Source organism: Bombina bombina, chromosome 5 (assembly GCF_027579735.1).
Source record: "Bombina bombina isolate aBomBom1 chromosome 5, aBomBom1.pri, whole genome shotgun sequence".
NCBI classification, from domain to species: domain Eukaryota; kingdom Metazoa; phylum Chordata; class Amphibia; order Anura; family Bombinatoridae; genus Bombina; species Bombina bombina.
This window is the reverse complement of record NC_069503.1, coordinates 299,231,229-299,252,601: the sequence shown is the minus strand read 5'-3', so window position 1 is coordinate 299,252,601 and position 21,373 is coordinate 299,231,229. Positions and strand designations below refer to the sequence as shown.

Sequence of the window (21,373 nt, the reverse complement as noted above, 5' to 3'; positions counted from 1 at the left end):
AGTATTCGAGATACTTCTTTTATAGCCAGAGGACTGTGAGTCGCTCCTTGATGATTGATATATGCCACAGTTGTGACATTGTCTGTCTGAAAACAAATGAACGATTCTCTCTTTAGAAGAGGCATGAGTTCCAAAATATTGATTGGTAATCTCACCTCCTGAGATTTCCCAAACCCCTTGTGCTGTCAGAAACCCCCATACAGGTCCCCAACCTGTCAGACTTGCATCTGTTGAGATCACAGTCCAGGTTAGAAGAAAAAAAGAAGCCCCCTGAACTAAACGATGGTGGTCTGTACCATGTCAGAGGGTGTCGAACAATCAGTTTTAAAGATATTAAATGAGATATCTTTGTATAATCCCGGCACCACTGGTTCAGCATACAGAGCTGAAGAGGTCGCATGTGAAAATGAGCAAAGGGGAACACGTCCAATGCAGCAGTCATAAGAACCTAGAATTTCCATGCATAAGGCTACCGAAGAGAATGATTGAGACTGAAGGTTTCGATAAGCTGAAACCAATTTCAGACGTCTCCTGTCCAACAGAGACAGAGTCATGGACACTGAATCTATCCGGAAATCTAAAAAAGGTTACTCTTGTCTGAGGAATCAACCAACTTTTTGGTTAATTGATCCTCCAACCATGTTCTTGAAGAAACAACACTCATAAAAAGCTGGAAAGGATCTTTCCATTGAAAATGAGCAAAGGGAATTGAATCCAATGCTGTTAAAACTTCTATGCATATATAGCAACTGAAGGAAATAATAGAGACTAAAGGTACCGACAGACGGAACCCAATACAAATTGTCCCTTGTCTGATAGAGACAAAGATAGTGACATAAACCATCTGGAAACCTAAAAAAAGGTGACCCTTGTGTGAGGAATCAAGAGCTTTTGAAAAAAGATCCTCTAACTATGTCCTGAAGAGTAAGTGAAACATATGAGAATCCGCATCCTCAGGAAATAATCTGAATGAAAACAGAAAAATGAAGAATATGCATTTATTGTATCTAAAGAAAACAAATAATGCTATCAATGACCACAAAAAGGCAGAATAGTTTGAATAAAACTCCAAAACCCAGTTCCTAGAAAAGGAAATGGAATAAAAACCCCAGAAGATTCCAGGTCTGAGCAGCGCTTGAACCCCATGGGTACCCAGCCATGCTTCAACAGTATCCAAAATATATAGGACAGAAACACACTGAAAGTGTTAGCCTTACTAGAATAAAATCAAAGATATTTGGACAAAATAGGACCAAATAAATTTCAAAGAAGTCTTAACCTGCCCCTTACCAGCCAAGCTGGAATACGGCACGTGCATCGCAACATTAGGGAGCTAATTTCGAACCCCAATTAAAAACATGTTACTTGGGAAAGAACTCAGGATTCGTACTTTAATAAGAACAACCAAACTAGTATAAGCTTAAAGTTTTAGTCTTAGAACTCAATCTTGAAGCCCATAGTAACATTTAAGAATTGAATCCAATTATAATTGATTATCTTAGAACAAAAGAAATATGGATTTTCTTTTTTTTTTTTTTTTTTTTTAAAAATCACAGAATTCTTCTAGCTAAAATAGCTAAAGACATAGATTAACCCTCATTTGCGAATATATTCAATAAAATGAAGACACAAATGAAATCATTAGCATGATAGTCCAGTTTAAAGGACCAGTCAAAACAGAGGACTTGCAAAATGCAAAACAACAAGACAAATGCAACGGCACCTAGTCTAGTAAATGTTGTCCCTTAACAATGCTAAAATAAATCATGATCTGATACTTGATCTTAAAGTAAACAGAAAAAATGAAGCAATTGCAATATCACAGGACCAAGAAAAGTACCTGAAACTAAATAATTTTCCAAAAATAAGATACAACTATATAAAGGAAAATAAATACTATTTTGCTATAAAAAACAATAGCATAATTAGTAGGAGTAGAGATAGCTCCAATAAATTGGAGAACCCTCCAAATTGAATTTAACTGCTGACAAAGAATATAGTTTAAAAATAAAAGAAAATTCTCAGCCTATTCCATTCCCTAGTATGGGGAATTGGAAAGAAAACCTCTGAAATCACAGAAGAATAAAAAGGCAGAAATAGTGTCAGCTAGTCTTAAAGAACTAGTTACCTTAATATCCAAAATAATCAACACCTCTTCAACAAAGAACAAATGTACTTTAATAATAAAAAAATTATATAAAAAAGTAGATTTGTTAGTGTCAATATCTGATGAAGAGAATTTCTGAAAGAGAAAAAAACATCATCAGAGAAGGATAAATCAGTATGTTGTTGGTCATTTGAAACTTCAATAATTAAAAAAGAAGTGAAAAAGACCTAAAAATCGTATTAGAAGGCACGAAGTCAGACATAGCCTTAATCAGAAAAAATATTTCTTATAAATCTTCTAAATATTTCTTGCACTTAAGAATGGAAATGTATAAAGCATAAATACTAATGGAATCTGCATGTAAAAGTATATCATAATAACTTATTACAAACCATAGCTAAAGATAAACATTTATAACATTTAAAATAAATTAACTTAGCTTTGGTAGAACTGAAACTCAGTTAAGCATTTTTCCAGAAGTGGCTTCTGACTCAGGGACAAACGGAGACATCTTGCAATATGTAATAGAAAAAACAACATATAAAACAAAATTGATCAAATTCCTTAAATGACAGTTTCAGGAATGGGAAAAAATGCCAGTGAACAAGCTTCTAGCAACCAGAAGCAATAAATAATGAGACTTAAATAATGTGGAGACAATAGTGCCGCCCATATTTTTTAGCGCCAAAAAAGACGCCCACATTATTTGGCGCCTAAATGCTTTTGGCGACAAAAATGACGCCACATCCGGAACGCAGACACTTTTGGCGCAAAAAAACGTAAAAAAAATGACGCAACTTCCGGCGACACGTATGACGCTGGAAACTGAAAAAAAATTTTGCGCCAAAAAAGTCAGCGCCAAGAATGACGCAATAAAATGAAGCATTTTCAGCCCCCGCAAGCCTAATAGCCCACAGTGAAAAAGAAACGAGAATCAGTAGAGGTAATGGTATATATAAGAGTATATCGTCGATCTGAAAAGGGAGGTAAGAGATTAATCTCTACGACCGATAACAGAGAACCTATGAAATAGACCCCGTAGAAGGAGATCATTGAATTCAAATAGGCAATACTCTCCTCACATCCCTCTGACATTCACTGCACGCTGAGAGGAAAACCGGGCTCCAACCTGCTGCGGAGCGCATATCAACGTAGAATCTAGCACAAACTTACTTCACCACCTCCATAGGAGGCAAAGTTTGTAAAACTGATTTGTGGGTGTGGTGAGGGGTGTATTTATAGGCATTTTGAGGTTTGGGAAACTTTGCCCCTCCTGGTAGGAATATATATCCCATACGTCACTAGCTCATGGACTCTTGCTAATTACATGAAAGAAATTGGAATTTTGTTCAAAAGTGTATTCTCTGTCTGAATCATGAAAGAAAAATTTGGGGTTTAATGTGCCTTTAAAGTATATATTGAACAGAAATAAGTTAATTATTCAGGTTAAAACCTGGTTTCTCAAAACAAAATAGTTGTGCTGATGATGAATTATAAAATTTCAAATACATATTTTTTCTGTCATTTCTTTATAAAATATTGTCACATTCTTCTGTCTTTTTTTAAGCAGGCAATTCGTTTTTTATTAATACTATGGAAACATCTAATTTGATTCCACTACCTAAAGAAAAAAATGGCAGTGAGAACTGTATACATTTTCATAATGCTCTGTGCACAATAGAATCATGGAAGCCTGTGTTATTGTACACACAATGCTGTACATTGCAAAAGTTATCCAAAAGATTGGGAATGGATCCCAAAGCAGTATAGCTGCAAAATGTGTTGTTTACATTGAGATATCTGTCTGAGTACAATGTAAAGTTTAAAAGGGACAGTCTAGTTCAAATGTTTTATGTGTAAAAAGATAGTGTATTTACTACCCATTCCCCAGCTTTGCACAACCAACATTGTTATATTAATATAATTTATAAGAACTAAAATCAATAGCATTTTATACGTTTTTCAGAGCAACACAAAAGCTTGTCAATGCGTACCATAGATAACACTGAGCTGACTCTCGTTGAATCACGGATTGGCTAAATTCAAGTATGCACACCCATCTGAGATAAGGGGGATTGGTCCAAAGCATTAGATACAAGGTAATCACAGATTATTGAGGATTGTATTGTGAAAGGATAACTATGCTTTGTGAGCATTGCAATGCTAAATGTACTGTTTGTCACATAGCATAATGCTAACATTGGGCTTTTAGAAATCCATGTGACTGAAGCTGAGGTGCACAGTAACTTACAAAAAAGAAATTATTCACTGTCACTATGTGGGTAATTGGAAGATCACGCTATGGGGACGGCATGATTTGTTTGTATGAGTTGAATCAGTGCTAGTTATAATCTCCATTGATTTGGGAGTCCAACTCCATTTCAGTTTATGTTAATGTATCATTTTTTATACCCTAGTTTAATTACTGGCAGAGGGGACTGGTGATATAACTAGTATTGACCTATTTTGGAAACTAGCTTTTTAATTAATCACAATAAAGTGCTAGGTTTTATTGAGGAAGATAGTGCACCAAATCTCTCATTCCCTATCTCGTTCCTCCTTATCCCTTTTTCTTTTTCCTCTATATTTCCTTTTATCTGTTGAATTTAATAAGTGCACAGTTACTTACCAGTTTCTGCTGATCCTCACTGACACATAGGGCTCAATTTATCAATCAAGGGGCGGACATATTCGCCCCCCGCCTCAGCTCTCCTATGGTGGGCAGCAATCTGCTGCAGGATTTTTAACATTGCACATGAGCGCTATTTTGCACTTGCCTGCGATCCCGCTACCCATCCACACATAGCCAATCAATCTCCCTGGTCTGACGAGGAGAAGAGGGAAGGGAAGGGAAGCAGCGGTCTCATAGCCGCTACTTGATAAATTGTGACTGTAGGTTCTCTTGTGAGAACCTGCAGTCATAGGAAGGAAGAAGGGCTTCATAAATCAAGCCCATAGTGATGTCCAGTTCATGAATGATGCAGTAGAATGGCATAATTAACAAGTGCATAATAAAAAGACAATGCAAAACTACCTACTCTTAATTTCAAATTATCAGTAGATTTTTTTGTGATAAATTAATATTTCTCTCATATTCCAGCCCCCGGTATCATGTAACAGACATCAGCCAATCACAGACGAGTATATGTACACCATGTGAGCTTGTGCACGTGCTCAGTAGGATTTTGTTCCCCAGAAAGTGTGAATATAAAAAGTCTATGCACAATTTGATAATGGAAGTAAATTGGAAAGTGTCTTAAAACTGCTGCTCTGTCTGAATCATAAAAAGTTATTTTGACTTGAGTGTCCCATTTAACTAACTCCTTTGCAATGAAACACTCAGTTAACAGTGCAGTGATTCAAATATCAGGTCACAGCAGTTCTCAATATACCCCTGCCTTTACCCCTAACTGCACCTTACATTAACCCTTACTGTCCCTCACTATAAATACTCCTCACCATAACTTAACCCTAAGGACCCCTGTTAACCCTTACTGCCCCTAAATTAACCCCATTAATATTGCTGTGGAGCTCTGGGATAATAGTTATTGTGTTAATGTAAATGTATTATAATACCTATTAGGTAAATAAAGCAGGTATCACTTCCCTGTATACGATCATGGATAACCAGTCTTTTGTAAGATATGCAACTATTAGGCAAACACAACAGTACAAAATGCAGCATACTCGGTTCTATGCACTGTGTTAGAACCCACACAATATATGCAGCATACTCTGTACTATGCACCATGTTGTATGTATTTGCCTTGGTTTTTCATATACAACAAAAGACTGGTTATCCATATGATATGGGTAAGAAATAGATGTAATGCTGTGTGTCAGGACGAGTCGGACAGTGATTCAGGAGTCAGGAATCGGATTGGTGGAACATCCGTAATAAGAGAATCTGGGGCTCGTCCCTCATGCATCACGTGCATAAGAAGTGAACTGATTAATTGGTTCATGATACTGATCTAAAAATGCAGTATAAAACCTTTTAAAAACTTACTTAGAAGCTCCAAATGCAGCACTGTTGAGAAAATTAGCTGGAACACCCAGTGAGAGGGGCTGTGTGCAGATACTCTCCCCCCCCCCTACTCTTCCCTGCATATGAAAAGAAAGATTAGGCAAACAGAAGCCAGCAATGGTCTGTAAAAGCACGTATACATCTGACACTTTGGGGCTTGGGTAGGAGTCTGAAACCAGCACAATGTTATTAAAAAATAAGCAAAACTACACATTGTTACAAAAAAACTCCCAAGTGGACTGTATAAATGGATCATCTGCAAAACATTCATGCAAAGAAAAATCTAGTGCATAATGTCCCTTTAAGGTGGAATAGCATGATTATAATTATTTATAAATTGTGCGCATGATTTAGCTAAATCCTTGGCTAAATAGTACTCACGATTTAGCAAAACGTGCACACGATTTATAAAAAAATCTTGTGCGACACCTCTGGGGCTCCGTAAAATTCAAAATAAGTGTTATAGCATTGTCTTTTTAGAATGTACTTGTTAAATATGCAATTCTACTGTATTTAATTTATAGTTAGATATATTATGCCTATATGTTTTCTGTCAAATTTGCTAGTTGATAAATAGAACTCTTTCTTTTAATTTTTAACGAGCAATTTTTAATGAATAATAGACTAATATAAAATCCTAACTTTTGGTGTTGTGAAGGTGAACTATTGGTAACATGGCTACTTTTTTACTGTGGAGCCATAAAGTGTGTTTCACAAATGTAGGAAATAATGACTGTCATACTGATGTTTACCATGTAAAATAAAGAAAATTATATACAAGAAAAAAAAAAAAAAAATTTTTGTATTCTGTATGTCACATTTTTTCTGCTAACTAGATGGGATGATTTGTGTAGGCTCCTTTACATAGAATTAATTCCTAAATGTAATGAGTGCACACTGCACATCTAAAAAAAAAACTTACGCTCAAAAGCAGTTTAACCCGTGCTGCTAATATTACCTGTCTCATGCAAAAATAAAGTTAACAGTAGAAATAATCAGAGGCTGTGCTTAAAGTTAACAACTGTGCACAAGTGGGGGAAAATACTTTGGGGGAAGCGTGGCTAAGTAACTTCTTACTATGGGCGCCAGAGTTTAAGTATAACTATTATAATTTATTTGTAGAGCGCATACAGATTCCGCAGTGCTAAATGATTTTACATACCATTTTTGTTTCAAATGCCAGTATGTATAAAGATGCTTTTTATTTCATACACAAATATCAAAATATATGCCCTGATATTTATTCATCAGTAAATAAATATCAACTTAATGAAAAAAAAAAAGCATATGCATGTGTCTATATATAAATCTGTGTGACTGAATACACAGGGTGTCCGGATAATGCTGCAGACTTGTTTTATATCTATGCATGAAAATATACATAGTACTTAAAAGTGTTATATTATGTATATGAAAGAGCAGCAGTTAAAGGGACATAAAACAGTATGAACTAACATACATTTCTAATTATAAACCTGCAAAATGGTTTATTTTTTAACCCTCATTAAACCTTTTAATTCAGGCATAGTTTTGTTTGCAGCAAGCTCCCCCTGGGCATTTCCATATATGGAAAGGGCTATCAAGGCCATAGCTATGGCAGAATGCACTTGTGCACGGTAGGGGACAGAGTCAAATGGCACCTGACTAAAGCAGTGCACAGTATAATGCTGAAGCTTTTACAAAGCACTTGACAGTATCCCCATGGAAACAAGCAAGCCTCTTGGCAACAAACAATAGCAGTACCTGCTGTCCTCTTGCTTGCATAAGTCATTCTCACTTGCACACTTTGCTATATGATGCCTCAGGGTTTGGAGTAAGTAACTGACAAGAGAGGTGGAGCCGGCTACACTTGGATAACACTAAACTAAGTCATTTTGCTAATTTTTGGAAATTTTATTAAAATACTTATAAGCTTTTTTTTTACACTTTTTTCCCCCACGCTGTTTTACCTCAGTTAACCCTTTTATAAGATGCACATAACTAAAAATGTTTTATGGCACTTTAAAGATAGATAGAACATGGGATTTAAAACAACTTTCCATTTCACGTCTATTATCTATTTTGTTCTGTTCTCCTGATATCCTTTGTTAAAAATTATACATAGGTAGATTCAGCAGCTGCTGATTGGTGGCTGCTTATATATGCCTCTTGTCATTGGCTTTCAGATAGCTCCCAGGAGTGCACTGCTGCTTCTTCAACAGAGGATACCACGATAATGAAGCAAATTGGATAATAAAAGTAAATTGGAAAGTTGTTAAAAATTGTAAGTTCTTTCAAAATCATGACAAAAAACATTTTGGGTTTCATGTCCCTTTAATTAAATATAAAAGTGTGTTCTATTATGTATATGAAAGAGCAGTCAAAAGGATATAAAAGTGCAAAACAAAATGCTAATCTGTTAGAGCATTTTACTATTGCTTGTATATAACTGTGTGTTTAACCCATGCAAAGGGATTAAACACATAGTTAAAGACAACTACAGCCCAAGAATTACACTACTGAGATGTACCTTACAAGGAACATTCCAACCAAAATTGGAATCCACATGGGTGAGAAGCATTTTTGCAACATACGTGCAGCATACATATGTTTTTTAAATGTGTATATAATCCCCAATGAAGGATAAGCACAGTCTTACGGTCACAGCTGCCAGGGTGCACCTTATAGACACATAGAGGCTCCCATCATAGAAAAGGCACTCTCTGGCCTTTTTGAAAAATTATAGTAGTTAATTTATAAATCCTTAGTAGAAAGACATAACGTTTCGGTGTGTCCTCACCCCTTTGTCAAATGTCACAACAGAATCAAGAAAACACGTGTCCCCAAAGATATATGTGTGTGTATTCATTTTTTAACAAAAGATGCAATGAGAACGAAGTAGATTTCAAAATAGAAGTGAATTTAAAAAGCGACTTAAAATTACATGCTCTGTATGAATCGTGCAAGTTTTATTTTGGCATTGCTATGCCTTTAAACAAGTTAAAAATATTGTTTAAATGAAGAAAGAAAACAAAATTAAATTTAAAGTAAAGCTAACAAGAGGTGCACATATTTGTGTGATACCAGTGATCACTGGCTAACAGGGACAACTCCCACAGAAAAAGTTAGTTTATTCAACATTCTCTTTTAAATGAAACAGAGAAAGCTTTATTGAGCCTAGTGTCCCTTTTAGGCTATAATACGTACACCACATGCAGCAGCACAAGCAGGTTACTGTGAGTGCTGTTCCACACTTACAAAAGCAGGCTCTTCACACTCCTGTAAGTACAACAATACCCTGGTATACTTCCTCAAATAAAGGTTAAAAACTATTGTCAACTTAATGGAGAAAGGGAAGGGATTGCAAACTTATGTTTAGATGTTTTTTATTACTTACATGTTTTAACCTAAAAAAAGAGATACCTTGAAAACTTAGTACAAGACAAACCTCTGGGACTTCCTATGGATGAACAGAAAGTTGTAATACTTTCAACCCCATGTTGTACAACTTGCTCATTCCTAGCTAAGTGGCCTTAAAGGGATACTAAACCCAAATGTGTTATTTAATGATTTAGATCAGAGCTTTCCAAACTTTTCATGTTGGTGACACACTTTTTAGACCTACATCATTTCGTGACACAGTAATTCAGTTGTACTGGCAAACAGGAGGTTAAACTAACTTGTTTTAAGAGATACGGACACATACATAAATTATATAATAACAAAATGTATTTACAAGTAACAGTAAGTAAGTATGTGCAAGAATTAAACAAAAGTTTAATTTCACCAAAAGCTACTTACTATTTTAATAGGATGTATAAGATTGATAGGATGGACACAATTTCTGAATATTTGGTGGAATATTAGATAAAGACACTGGCATTTCATCATTAAACATTTTTAAGCTTCCCCTTCCTATCCCTATATCAAGAGCAGGAGCAGCAATGCACTACTGGGAGCTAGTTGCAAAAAACTGACTTCTGCTCAGAATTTAAGCTGCCGCCCTCAGAGCTTGGTGAGTCCGATTGACTACTGCCCATGCTGCAAACACACTGCTGTCCCACTCACTGACTACACTTGCAGTCACAAGCCAATTAAGGAGACTACACGTGCAGTCAGGAGCCAATGTGCCGCCAAAGCCACCAATGGCAATAGTTTCAGTTCCCACTAATCTGCGCCAATAGGTTAAGATGATCTGTGACCCCCTAGGTATCAATCACGTGTCAACCATGTGATATGCGTAGCAGGCAGACAGAAAGTCAGAAACCAAAAAAAAATGTTTAAAAAATTTAAATTTTAAAAAATTAGTGCTGAAGCAGGGACACACCTACACACTGCTGCCGACACACTAGTGTGTCCCGACACACAGTTTGGAAAGCACTGATTTAGATAGAGAATGCAATTTGAAGCAACTTTCTAATTTACTCCTATTAATTTTTCTTAGTTCTCTTGCTATCTTTATTTAAATAGCAGGAATGCAAAGCTTAGAAGCCGGCCCATTTGTGGTTCAGCAACTGGGTAGTGCTTGCTGCTTGATGGCTATCTGTAGCCACCAATAAGCAAGCGCTATCCAGGGTGCTGAACCTAAAACGGGCCAGCTCTTAAGCTTTACATTTCTGCTTTTCAAATAAAGATAGCAAAATAACAAAGAAAAGTTAATAGGAGTAAATTAGAAAGTTGCTTAAAATTGCATGCTGTAACGGAATCATGAAAGAAAAAAAATTAAGTTTTAAATTATTGAAACTCCAGTACATAGACTTACAGGGACAGTCTAGTCAAAATTAAACTTTCATGATTCAGAAAGGGCTTGCAATTTTAAACAACTTTCCAATTTACTGTTATTAAAAAAAAATTTGTTCTCTTAGTATTCTTTTTTGAAAGTTAAACCTAGGTAGGCTCACATTATTATTATTATCATCATCATCATCATCATCATCATCATCATCATCATCAGGTATTTGTAGAGCACCAACAGATTCTGCAGCGCTATAAACATAGGCGTTATGCAAGATAACATTTATAGGGATCAGATGGGTAGAGGGCCCTGCCGAAGAGTTGCACTGTTGTAGTCGGCTCTCATGAAGGCGATTTACAAACAGCTGGGCTCATAGGCTTACATTCTAAGGGGTTCAAGGGTAAAGCAATGGAGTTAGGCAAGGTTAGTGTAGGTTGTATGCATCCCTGAATAGTAAAGTCTTTAGGGAGCGCTTGTAGCTGTTAAATCTAGGGGAGAGTCTTGTGGAGCAAGGCAGGGTGTTCCACAAGATGGGAGCCAGTCTGGAGAAGTCCTGTAAACGGGAATGTGAGGAAGTAAGAAGAGAGGAGGAGAGTAGTAGAACGTGAGCACAGCAAAGGGGACGGGAGGGATAGTATCTGGAGACAAGGTCTAAAATGAATGCTGTCTCTTATCTCAGTGCATTTTGAAAGTTTTTCACAGCTAGACAGAGCTAGTTCTTGTGTGGCATATAGATAACATTGTGCTCATACCCATGGAGTTATTTATGAGTCAGCACCGATTGGCTAAAATGCAAGTCTCTCAAGGGAATTGAAACAAGGGGGCAGTCTGCAGAGGCTTAGATACATGGTAATCACAGATATAACAAGTATTAATATAACCGTGTTGATTATGCAAAACTAGGGTATGACTAATAAAGGGATTATCTATCTTTTTAAACAATAAAAATTCTCAAGAAGACTGCTCCTTTAACATTAAACAATCTGAGGGGAAAAAAAGAAAATCTGTTCCTCAAATTCTGTAAGAATTCAACAACCCCCTCCAGTGGGAAAAATCCAATATTACCCTATCACTGGAGTTTTCAATGTTAGTCTTTAGAACTCACTACAAATCTAATTAAAAGTTGTGGAGTAAGTAGGACAATTTAGGAGCCAGACATACTTTTCGGGGCCACACAGTGGTATTTGTACTAAGATACACAGAGAATAACACAGTTTGGAGCCCGGGTTAAAATTCCAGGAGCCAGTGGGCCCTAGGGAGAACACTGATCACAAATATACACACTAAAAAGTGATCAGTTAATACAGACACTGAAATTAGTAAAATGGTTATCAGGTTGTGCAACAAAGCAAGATGAAAAACTTTGAGACGTTAATGAAGTTAGCATAACCAGTATTCTATGATTATGGAATTCTAGTAGAAATCAGCAACACTCACAAATGTAGGTTCCATAGACTATTATAAATGTAAGGTAAACTTTTATCATACAAAAATATCTTTACAAATATAATTGCTGCTGTTTTTGTAACCATGACAAAGTTAAAATGTAGAAAATCCAAGATCCAAGACACAAATCTTATAAACCCTCCCTAAAAATAAACTGCCAATTAGCAAGAAGTCATAGCAAAGGTTATTGATGAAGTGAGGGACAGTGACAAAACCTCTAAGTGACAGAAAGACTTAAAGCATTGAAGTGACAGTAACATTTCTGAAGCTCCTCTTCCTGTCAGTAAATCCTAACATGGTGCAGCGTTGACATACAAAAAGAGGCAGGTGTTTTCCTAACATTAAAGGGACAGTCAAGTTAAAAAAAAAAAAATGTTCATTGTTTAAATAGGGCATGTAATTTTAAACAACTTTCCAATTTACTTTTATTACCAATTTTGCTTCATTCTCTTGGCATTCTTAGTTGAAAGCTAAATCTAGGAGGTATATATGCTAATTTCTTAGACCTTGAAGGCCACCTCTAATCTGAAAGCATTTTGACAATTTTTCACCACTAGAGGGCGTTAGTTCATGTGTTTCATATAGATAACATTGAGCTCAGGCACGTGAAGCTCCTAGGAGCAAGCACTGATTGGCTAAAAATGCAAGTCTGTCAAAATAACTGAAATAAGGGGGGAGTTTGCAGAGCCATAGATACAAGGTAATCACAGAGGTAAAAAGTATATTATTATAACTGTGTTTGTTATGAAAAATTGGGGGAAATGGGTAATAAAGGGATTATCTACCTTTTTAAACAACAAAAATTCTGGTGTTTACTGTCCCTTTAACTTCGCATTTATGTCCAACCTTATGCAGGCCTAACAGGAATTTTACTTTTTAGAACACCCTAGAAGACACTAAACAACTCTTGCTTTTGTTTAAATTTGTGCTTGTAACACATTCCCTAGAGAGGCAAAAAAAAATCTGTAAATAGCTGGTTTAAACAATTTACAGCATTTTGTGGATCTGTTACAAATTTTACTTTTTGACTTGTCTATGGAATGTGAGACAAAGAACAATTTTTTACATAAAAAACAGATGTTGCATATACTTTTAGAACACAAATATGTGAAACGAGGTAAAAAAAATATCAGATTTGGCATATAAAAAAAAAAAACTGATTATTTTTAAGTTTCGACTATATATAGGCTTACCATAATTTTTAGAGGTGAAACTGGGACCACCTGGTGCGGTGCCAGTGGGGGTGTGGTCAGGAGCATGGTCAAGGGGGCGTGGCAATTACCGGTCCTTTTAAAGTAGTAGCTTTTATGTGTGTAATGTTTCATGGATACTCTACCCTTCCTCAGTCAAACAAGTGAATCACACAGTTTAAATAGACCATAACACCACCCCCTAGTGAAAAAGGCACCATTACGTTGTCATGGCAAATAAATCATTAAAGTGAAGGTAAATTTTGGTCATTCATAATTCTGATTTCTAATCCTTTTATACTTTCAAATCCAGTCGCTATTTTTTTTTTAATAAAAATGTTGTTATTTATATACTTTTAAAACCACATTTTATTTACCGTTGTCTTCCGATTCTCCTCCCATTCAGAAGTTCCGGCTTTCAGATGCAGTGACGTATAGAGCGGTCCCACCCGCTCTATACGTGTCAAGTAAGCTCGTGCACATCGAGGATCTACTCACCGCGCATGCGCATCCTTAAATCACTATCACCATTGCGCATGCGTTAATTGCGGTCTTTGCTTTCAACTGTGCCTGACAAAGAAATTTGTTAATGCGCATGCGCAAAACGTGGACGCGCTCGCTTGGCCGCAAAAACTACAAAATGCTACGCATGCGCATATTGAATGATCCATGCTTACGTCAATTGACGGCCGCCTAACGGCCAAAGAATCAATTGGCTGTTTAAACAACGTGATCGTTGTTTAGAAAAAAAATAATAATTACGGGTTGATTTTCGGATAGGCTATTCGAGGCAAAAAACATAATCTATCTAAGGTAACATTGAAATATACAAGTATTGATGAATGAAACTCCTAATAATTTGGATTGATATATCGATTTATTTATTACAAAACGTTTAAGTTTACCTTCACTTTAATCTAAATCTCAGATTCTAAATAATGCCAAACATCAAGCATAATTATCAATTTAATAATTATCAATTTCATAATTTAATATCTGCAGTGTAATATGTGTTTTATGTCTAATTGAGGAACAGAGCCAAATACTGATAATGCATAAATACAACATTGAATGAAAGTAAAAAAGAAACACGTACCTGCTAAAGCTGTTTAAGAGGCTACTCTATACCATAATGCAGGAAGATTATAGCCAAAATGCTATGCTGCATGAAGTAAAGCAAGATCCACGCCAAAAATCCTGCCTGTCTGTACTTCCTAGTCATACTCATATGATTCCCCTAAAGGTGTATTACTGGCAATGTCACCAGGGATCAGGGTGTTAAATTCTTAGAAAAATAAACCAAGAAGAACTACAAAATTTAAAAAAACCCTATGCTGCTCACTCAGCCTGTGTTACTAAATGTAAACTTTGAAGGACACAAACGTTAAGCTAAGCAGGGCTGTATGTAACAAAGTACCAGCATCCAACTATGCTGGAGAGCCACAGTCCAGTCATTTTGAATAATGTGTCTGGGTTTCAGGCGGTCTGAAACCCGGACACATGATTTGAAACCTGGAGGTGGCAACCCTACTGGGACAGAATGAACAACTGGGTGGGACACTGGGACAGCTCCTCCAAACCGGGACAATCCCAGTAAAAGTGGGACTTCTGGTAAGCCTAACTATATACCATTGATTAAAATACTGTAATGGATATATCTGTAATCTATTGTAATTTGATGTGATTTCCTTTTAAAAATAAAACAAACAATCTATATCTACTGAATACTATTTGTCTATTTAACTTCATATAAGTGTGTAGAATGCTCTAGTTCCAATAAGAATAAAATATGAAGCCAATACCAGAGTTGTCCTTTAGACCAGGGCTCGACAAACCCAGGAGCCTGGTAGCCACTGGCTCCTAGAATTTTACCCCTGGCTCCTAACTTTCTGGGTTATTCTCCATATGTCTATATACAAATCTAATGGTCTGGCTCCTAAAAATATGCCTGGCTCCTAAATTTTCTTACTGGCTCCTAATTTTTAAACAGATTTGTCAAGCACTGCTTTAGACCGTTAACAAAACTGCTTCCAAACAGCATGATTGCACCTGAAGTTTAAACTGTTCCAAAAACAATAAATCTTCAATTGAATATTGATGATTTTCCTACTGAGATATCAGCAATAATTATATTTATAACATTTATAATAATGGTAGCACTAGGACTCAAATGTTACAGAACACATCCACAAAAAAAAAAAAACTTTCTGAGCAAAAGCCGATAAAGTTTTACCATAGTATTCTTTAAAGAAAAATTGTGAGACAGAAATAAAAGTCAGACTGAGTTCTCTAAAACAGTCCATCTAACATAAATTACACAGTCTTGTGCTTCATATATATTATTAATCTATACTGTCAAGTCTCTTAGCCTTTTGCAAAACTGGTTTTACTACCCTAAAGCAGTTTACATGTGTCCCTGTTTGTGTTTGTTTTCCACTTGGCTCACAAAGAAATAGTTATTTTATTAACAGGAATGTACAAATATACAATAAGCTAAATAACATGTGTGTATAGTCTGTTATATTTCATCATCATAATATTCATTATCCTGCATACTTTCCGTATACTGCAGAATTAATGTTAAGATCAATAAATACTGGAGAGCTTTCCAACTCCTGTTATGTACTATAACCTGTAATTAAAAGCTTACTTTATGCAATGTTGTATGCAATAGAAACCTGATGGAGAAAAAGTATTGAATATTTGATCACTGTAGCATTGTTCTTGTTACATTAGCTTTACTGCATTGTTATTATATCAGCTGTTGCACTGTCTGCTTATAATTACACCTTATACTCAGTGTAATCACTCTCATAAGACAGAGCTGTCAATAAAAAAATACCTGACTGTATCCTGACAACGTGTTGTTATGGTGCAGGCAGACGTTAGTGATAGGCTTATGGGCACATAGATGTAATTACAACAACAAAAAAAAGACAATGGGCTACATCCCCTAATGTGAGAGATTTTTGCCTAGTGAAAGAAACATCACCAATGCCACTTTTATTTTTAGTTATTTAAAGAAACAGTAGAAATCTAGCAATTGCATGGTTACTGTTAAACTAATGTTGTTATATACATCCCCCCTCATCTGCTAATGATATGGTGCTTGTGTGTTCACTACTAGTCCCCGTTCAGTATCACATAATACGCCAGTGCTACAGTATTGACATTTCAGCTCTCTGTATCCGTGCGCTACAGCCAGAGTACTGAGATATCGTGCTATAAAGGACTTTATTATCATTGATCTCTTAATAGTAGTATACCAAGAGACATATCTGGTTCTTTTATAGTGAAGTAAGAAGCCAATTCAATACAGTGTGTAAGATCTCATCACTTACGTTCCCTAGCCTAGACTAAACAATCAGAGCATATGACAACGTCCTGATATAATAACAGTGGTTTATGCCTTTGCCACTTGTCTCCCACTGTCATAAGATTACAGCACGGCAGTGAAAGGGGAGATGTACCGCCCCGTAACCCAGAAGCTCACACTCACCTCGGGAGTAACCCCAGGATACGGCGTGGCATATGGAGAGTAGTAGTACGGCCCCCAGCGCCAGTACTTTGGCATTTCTCACGGTGAAGTGCTGGTTAATTTCCCGCTTGCCCAGGTTGTAGGCCAGGGCCGCCATCTTGGCTCCTCCATGACAGCAGCGTGCTATGGAGCTGCCGGGCGCTGAGGGGCAGCACTGCGGCTGCGAGGGCGGAGAAGGGGAGGAGGGATGCGGCGAGGGGTCTGCAAGAAAGGAAGAGGGTTGTTCGGTTGTATCTTGCAGCAGGGGCTGCTCCTCCTCGGGGTCTCCTCTTCTCCGTTTGTGTGTTGGATCCCAGGCAGGGAAAGGAGGCTTCGTTTCAGTTTTACTCTCATCTGATAGCGGGCTGTCTTTGAGCGTAGTATGGTCCGAAGAAACCGTGCTGTTTAAGTTTTGATCCAAGTGCGACATTGGGGAGCTTGGTGACAGGCACAATGGGACTGGGCTACAGGAACAACTAAGAAGACAGATACAGTTAGCGAGACAGAAACATTTATACACAATGAAGACTCATATAAGTATAATAACAACGATGGCACCGCAAAGTCTTAAAGGGGGGCACAGTATGATTCACCCAGACCCAGTGTCACAATTAAGACATATACAGGTGTGAAACTGGGCACCAGAATAAATACTGTTATCATTTTACTACTGCACTAAGCAAATCAGCACATTTTCGTAAACAAGAGTTGCATGGAACTGCACTCGGTGTCATAATTATTGCAGCCAATGCACCCAATGTGTTACCCCCAAAAAAATAAAAACACAACATGCTCACAGATACTGCCAAAGCAAATACCCCCAATAACTAACATAACTAATACCAAGCTATACACACAGTTGCAAACTAGCATCCACCAGGTAACTTAACGAACTAATATAAACCAACAAGTCATACACACCATAACTAACAGAACTAAGTAATGCACACAGTAAATAACAGCTAATACTAAGCCATACTCACAATAACTAACATAACTTATGAAGCCACAAACACAGTAACTAACAAAACAAATTCAAAGCACACACTAAACTTACTTTACTGATGCCAGCTAGTTAAAACACTCAGATACTTGTCCCATTTAATTACATACACACCCAGAGACTAATTTTTAGCAGATCTCCCAATATACTTTCCAGTGTCTCTTCCTTGAGTTAAGTCATTTTGATAACATAAATGGTGTTTTTTTGCACTACAATGAGTGTTTTGTGTGTTCAGAGCAGCAATGCTTCCTCACCAGGTTTCAGTAAATGTGGACCTTGATCGGGTAATTGTTGTCTTTTACATTCAACTCCTATTATATTATGTTGTAAAGTCAACCACTCCTTAGGCACTTCAACTTTAAAGGTAAATTGTCATGGTGAGCAGTAGTTTGCTGTATGGCTTCATGCCTATATAGTGTGAAGAGACATTTTTTTTGGAACAGGTTTGACAACTTGAAGTATATAAGGTTAAAGTTACTCGTGCGGCTCACTGAGCATTCCCTGGTGGCTTAAAGGGACACTGAACCCAAATGTTTTCTATCGTGATTCAGATAGAGCATGCAATTTTAAGCACCTTTCTAATTTATTCCTATTATCAAATTCGTTTAATTCTCTTGGTATCTTTATTTGAAAGGCAAGAATGTAAGTTTAGATGCCGGCCCATTTTTGGTGAACACACTGTGTTGTTCTTGCTGATTGGTGGGTAAATTCACCTACCAATAAACAAGTGCTTTCCATGGTCTGAACCAAAAAATAGCTTAGATGCCTTCTTTTTCAAATAAAGAAAGCAAGAGAACTAAGAAAAATTGATAATAGGAGTAAATTAGAAAGTTGTTTAAAATTGCATGCTCTATCTGAATCACAAAAGAAAAAAATTGGGTTTCAGTGTCCCTTTAAGTGAAGCCAGTAAGAGGGAAAAAATGAGACGCCCGCTGTAGCAGGAACAACTAAATCACATTTTTGTTTCCTTTGGGTGGGTAGCTCTAGTAAGTGCCGGTCCCGACCCTCATCAAATGATCAGCAGACAACTGCGCCAGTGGGATGATGCTGAAGTTAGCTTCTTATTCCACCAGCTTCTTATTTGAATGCTGAAGTTAGCTCCTTATTCAGCCAGCTTCTTATTCAAAGATTGAATTTAGCTTACTATTCACCCAGCATCCTATTCAGGTTAGCTTCTTATTCATGAAAGTAATTATTTATTAAACAACAATTAAATTTGGCACCAAATGTGGCACCATAATTTCCATTCATTTCAATGGAAACTTCTGAATAAGTAACCAAGCTTTTACTCTATTAAAACCATCTTGGTTCACTCACATTTGGCTTGTTTTATACTAATTGGGTATCCCTCTATATAAAAAAATATAATCTAGCCTGAGCCAAATGATATTGTTCAGATAATATGCCAACAAACCTGGTAACATCATTGCAATGCATTTCAATAGGAGATTCTAGATAAGCCTGGTACCCTAATTCCCATACATTGAAATGGGAGATTTTGAATAAGTAACTAAGGTTTTACTCTATTAAAATCATTTTGGCACACTCACATTTGGCTTGTTTTATGCTAATTGGGCATCCCTCTATATAAAAAAATGAAATCTAGCCTGAGTCATATGATATTGATCATATAATATGGCATTAAACTTGGCACCCTAGCATCCATGCATTTCAATGGGAACTTGGGAATAACTAACCTAGCTTTTACTCTATTAAAACTATCTTGGCTCACTCACATTTGACGGTTTCATATCATATAAAAACATTCGAATCCCTAACCAGAGATTTTCATCTGGACAAGAGATCCTTTTTTGCTTATTTACAAATAAGACACTTCTACTACAGTCAGAAACTTTCGGATGAGGACCCCTGGACTCTGGGTCCATTAGATCTGATTATTAGTAGATTCTCACAGGGAAATCATTCTATATCATATATTTATAGATTGTTAATATTGAAGGAGGCAGAGATGAAGGTAAATAACCTCTTTCTTATTTGGAAATCAGATTTTCCTGAAATGGACGGTGAATACTTCCAAGAGTGCTTTAAAAGGGTAAGAAAATTCCCAAGTAGTATGGCAATTAGAGAATCTCATTTAAAACTCCTTAATAGGGCCTATTTGACTCCCAGCAGAATGGATAAATGGAAGGGGGACATGGCTTGTTATAGATGCAGCTTCCCGTCTGCTGACATATTTCACATATTTTATGCCTGTCCAAAAATGAACAAATTGTGGAAACAAGTGGAATACTGGTTGAATAGATTTTTGCCAGATAGGGTATCACTAAAGCCCCTAGTAATTTTTTTTTGGTCTCGGATAAAATTCATAATAAGTCTTTGATCAATACTCTAATCCTTCTAGTCAGACAGATGGTATTAAAAGCATGGAAGGAGAAAAATGCCCCCAGTATAGCATCAGTTATAAATAATGTACAATATCAAATGTTGTTAGAACAATATGATCCTTTAATATTTGAGGAAAACAAATTAAGAAAATATTTTGCTAAATGGGACAAGGTAATTCTGAGCAGACCTAGAGAGGTCCAGCTACAGATACAAAAAATTTCCGTAATTCACCGGTATTCTTACAATTAATCCTATCAGATAGATATCCCGACCTCTGGAGACAGTATTTTTTTTGAGGTAGGGGTGTGGGGGGCCCAAGCGGAGGGGAGAGAGCCAGGACAGATTCTTTTCTTTGCTTTTTTTTTCTCTTCTCTTCTTTTCTCTTTTTCTTTTCCCTTTTTTTTTTTTCTCTTTTTTTTTCTTTTACGATAGTATGTTTGTATGAAAATCCAGAAAATAGAGGTTCAGATTCCTTTTGAGAATTTAAGATTATGCCTTATGTAATGATGTTATGCCTATTGTTGTTTGAAGTCTAATGCATAATCTGTTTATGATTTTGAACTCCCCAATAAAGAAAAACTATGAGTTTAAAATCATCTTGGCACACTCACATTTGGCTTGTTTTATGCTAATTGGGCATCCCTCTATATAAAAAAATGAAATCTATCCTGAGTCAAATGATATTGATCATATAATATGGCATTAAACTTGGCACCCTAGCATCCATGCATTTCAATGGGAGATTCTGAATTAGTAACCAAGAATTTACTGTATTAAAACCATCTTGGCTTACTCACATTTGGCTTGTTTTATACTAATTGGGCATCCCTCTCTAACAAAAAAAATTAAATCTAGCATGAGCCAAATAATATTGATCATATAATATGGCATCAAACCTAGCATCCATGCATTTCAATGGGAAGTTGGGAATAACTAACCTAGCTTTTACTCTATTAAAACTATCTTGGCTCACTCACATTTGACTTGTTTTATACTAATTGGGTATCCCTCTATCTAAAAAAA

At 36.4% G+C, this 21,373-nt stretch overlaps 1 protein-coding gene across 2 annotated transcripts in view; it reads right to left on the bottom strand.

Annotated features, from left to right (window-relative positions):
- CASD1 (CAS1 domain containing 1) overlaps positions 1 to 18,379 on the bottom strand; it is a 248,486-nt gene extending 230,107 nt beyond the window's left edge. The window contains exons 1-2 of one of the 2 annotated variants that reach the window (XM_053714060.1): positions 18,259 to 18,379; positions 16,984 to 17,477 (exon numbers count right to left, since the gene is read on the bottom strand). In XM_053714060.1, coding sequence (XP_053570035.1) covers positions 16,984 to 17,431 — 448 coding nt within the window. In that variant the 5' untranslated portion in view covers positions 17,432 to 17,477; positions 18,259 to 18,379. The other variant, XM_053714061.1, reaches the window with a different exon arrangement.
- Positions 18,380 to 21,373: the final 2,994 nt, after the last annotated feature.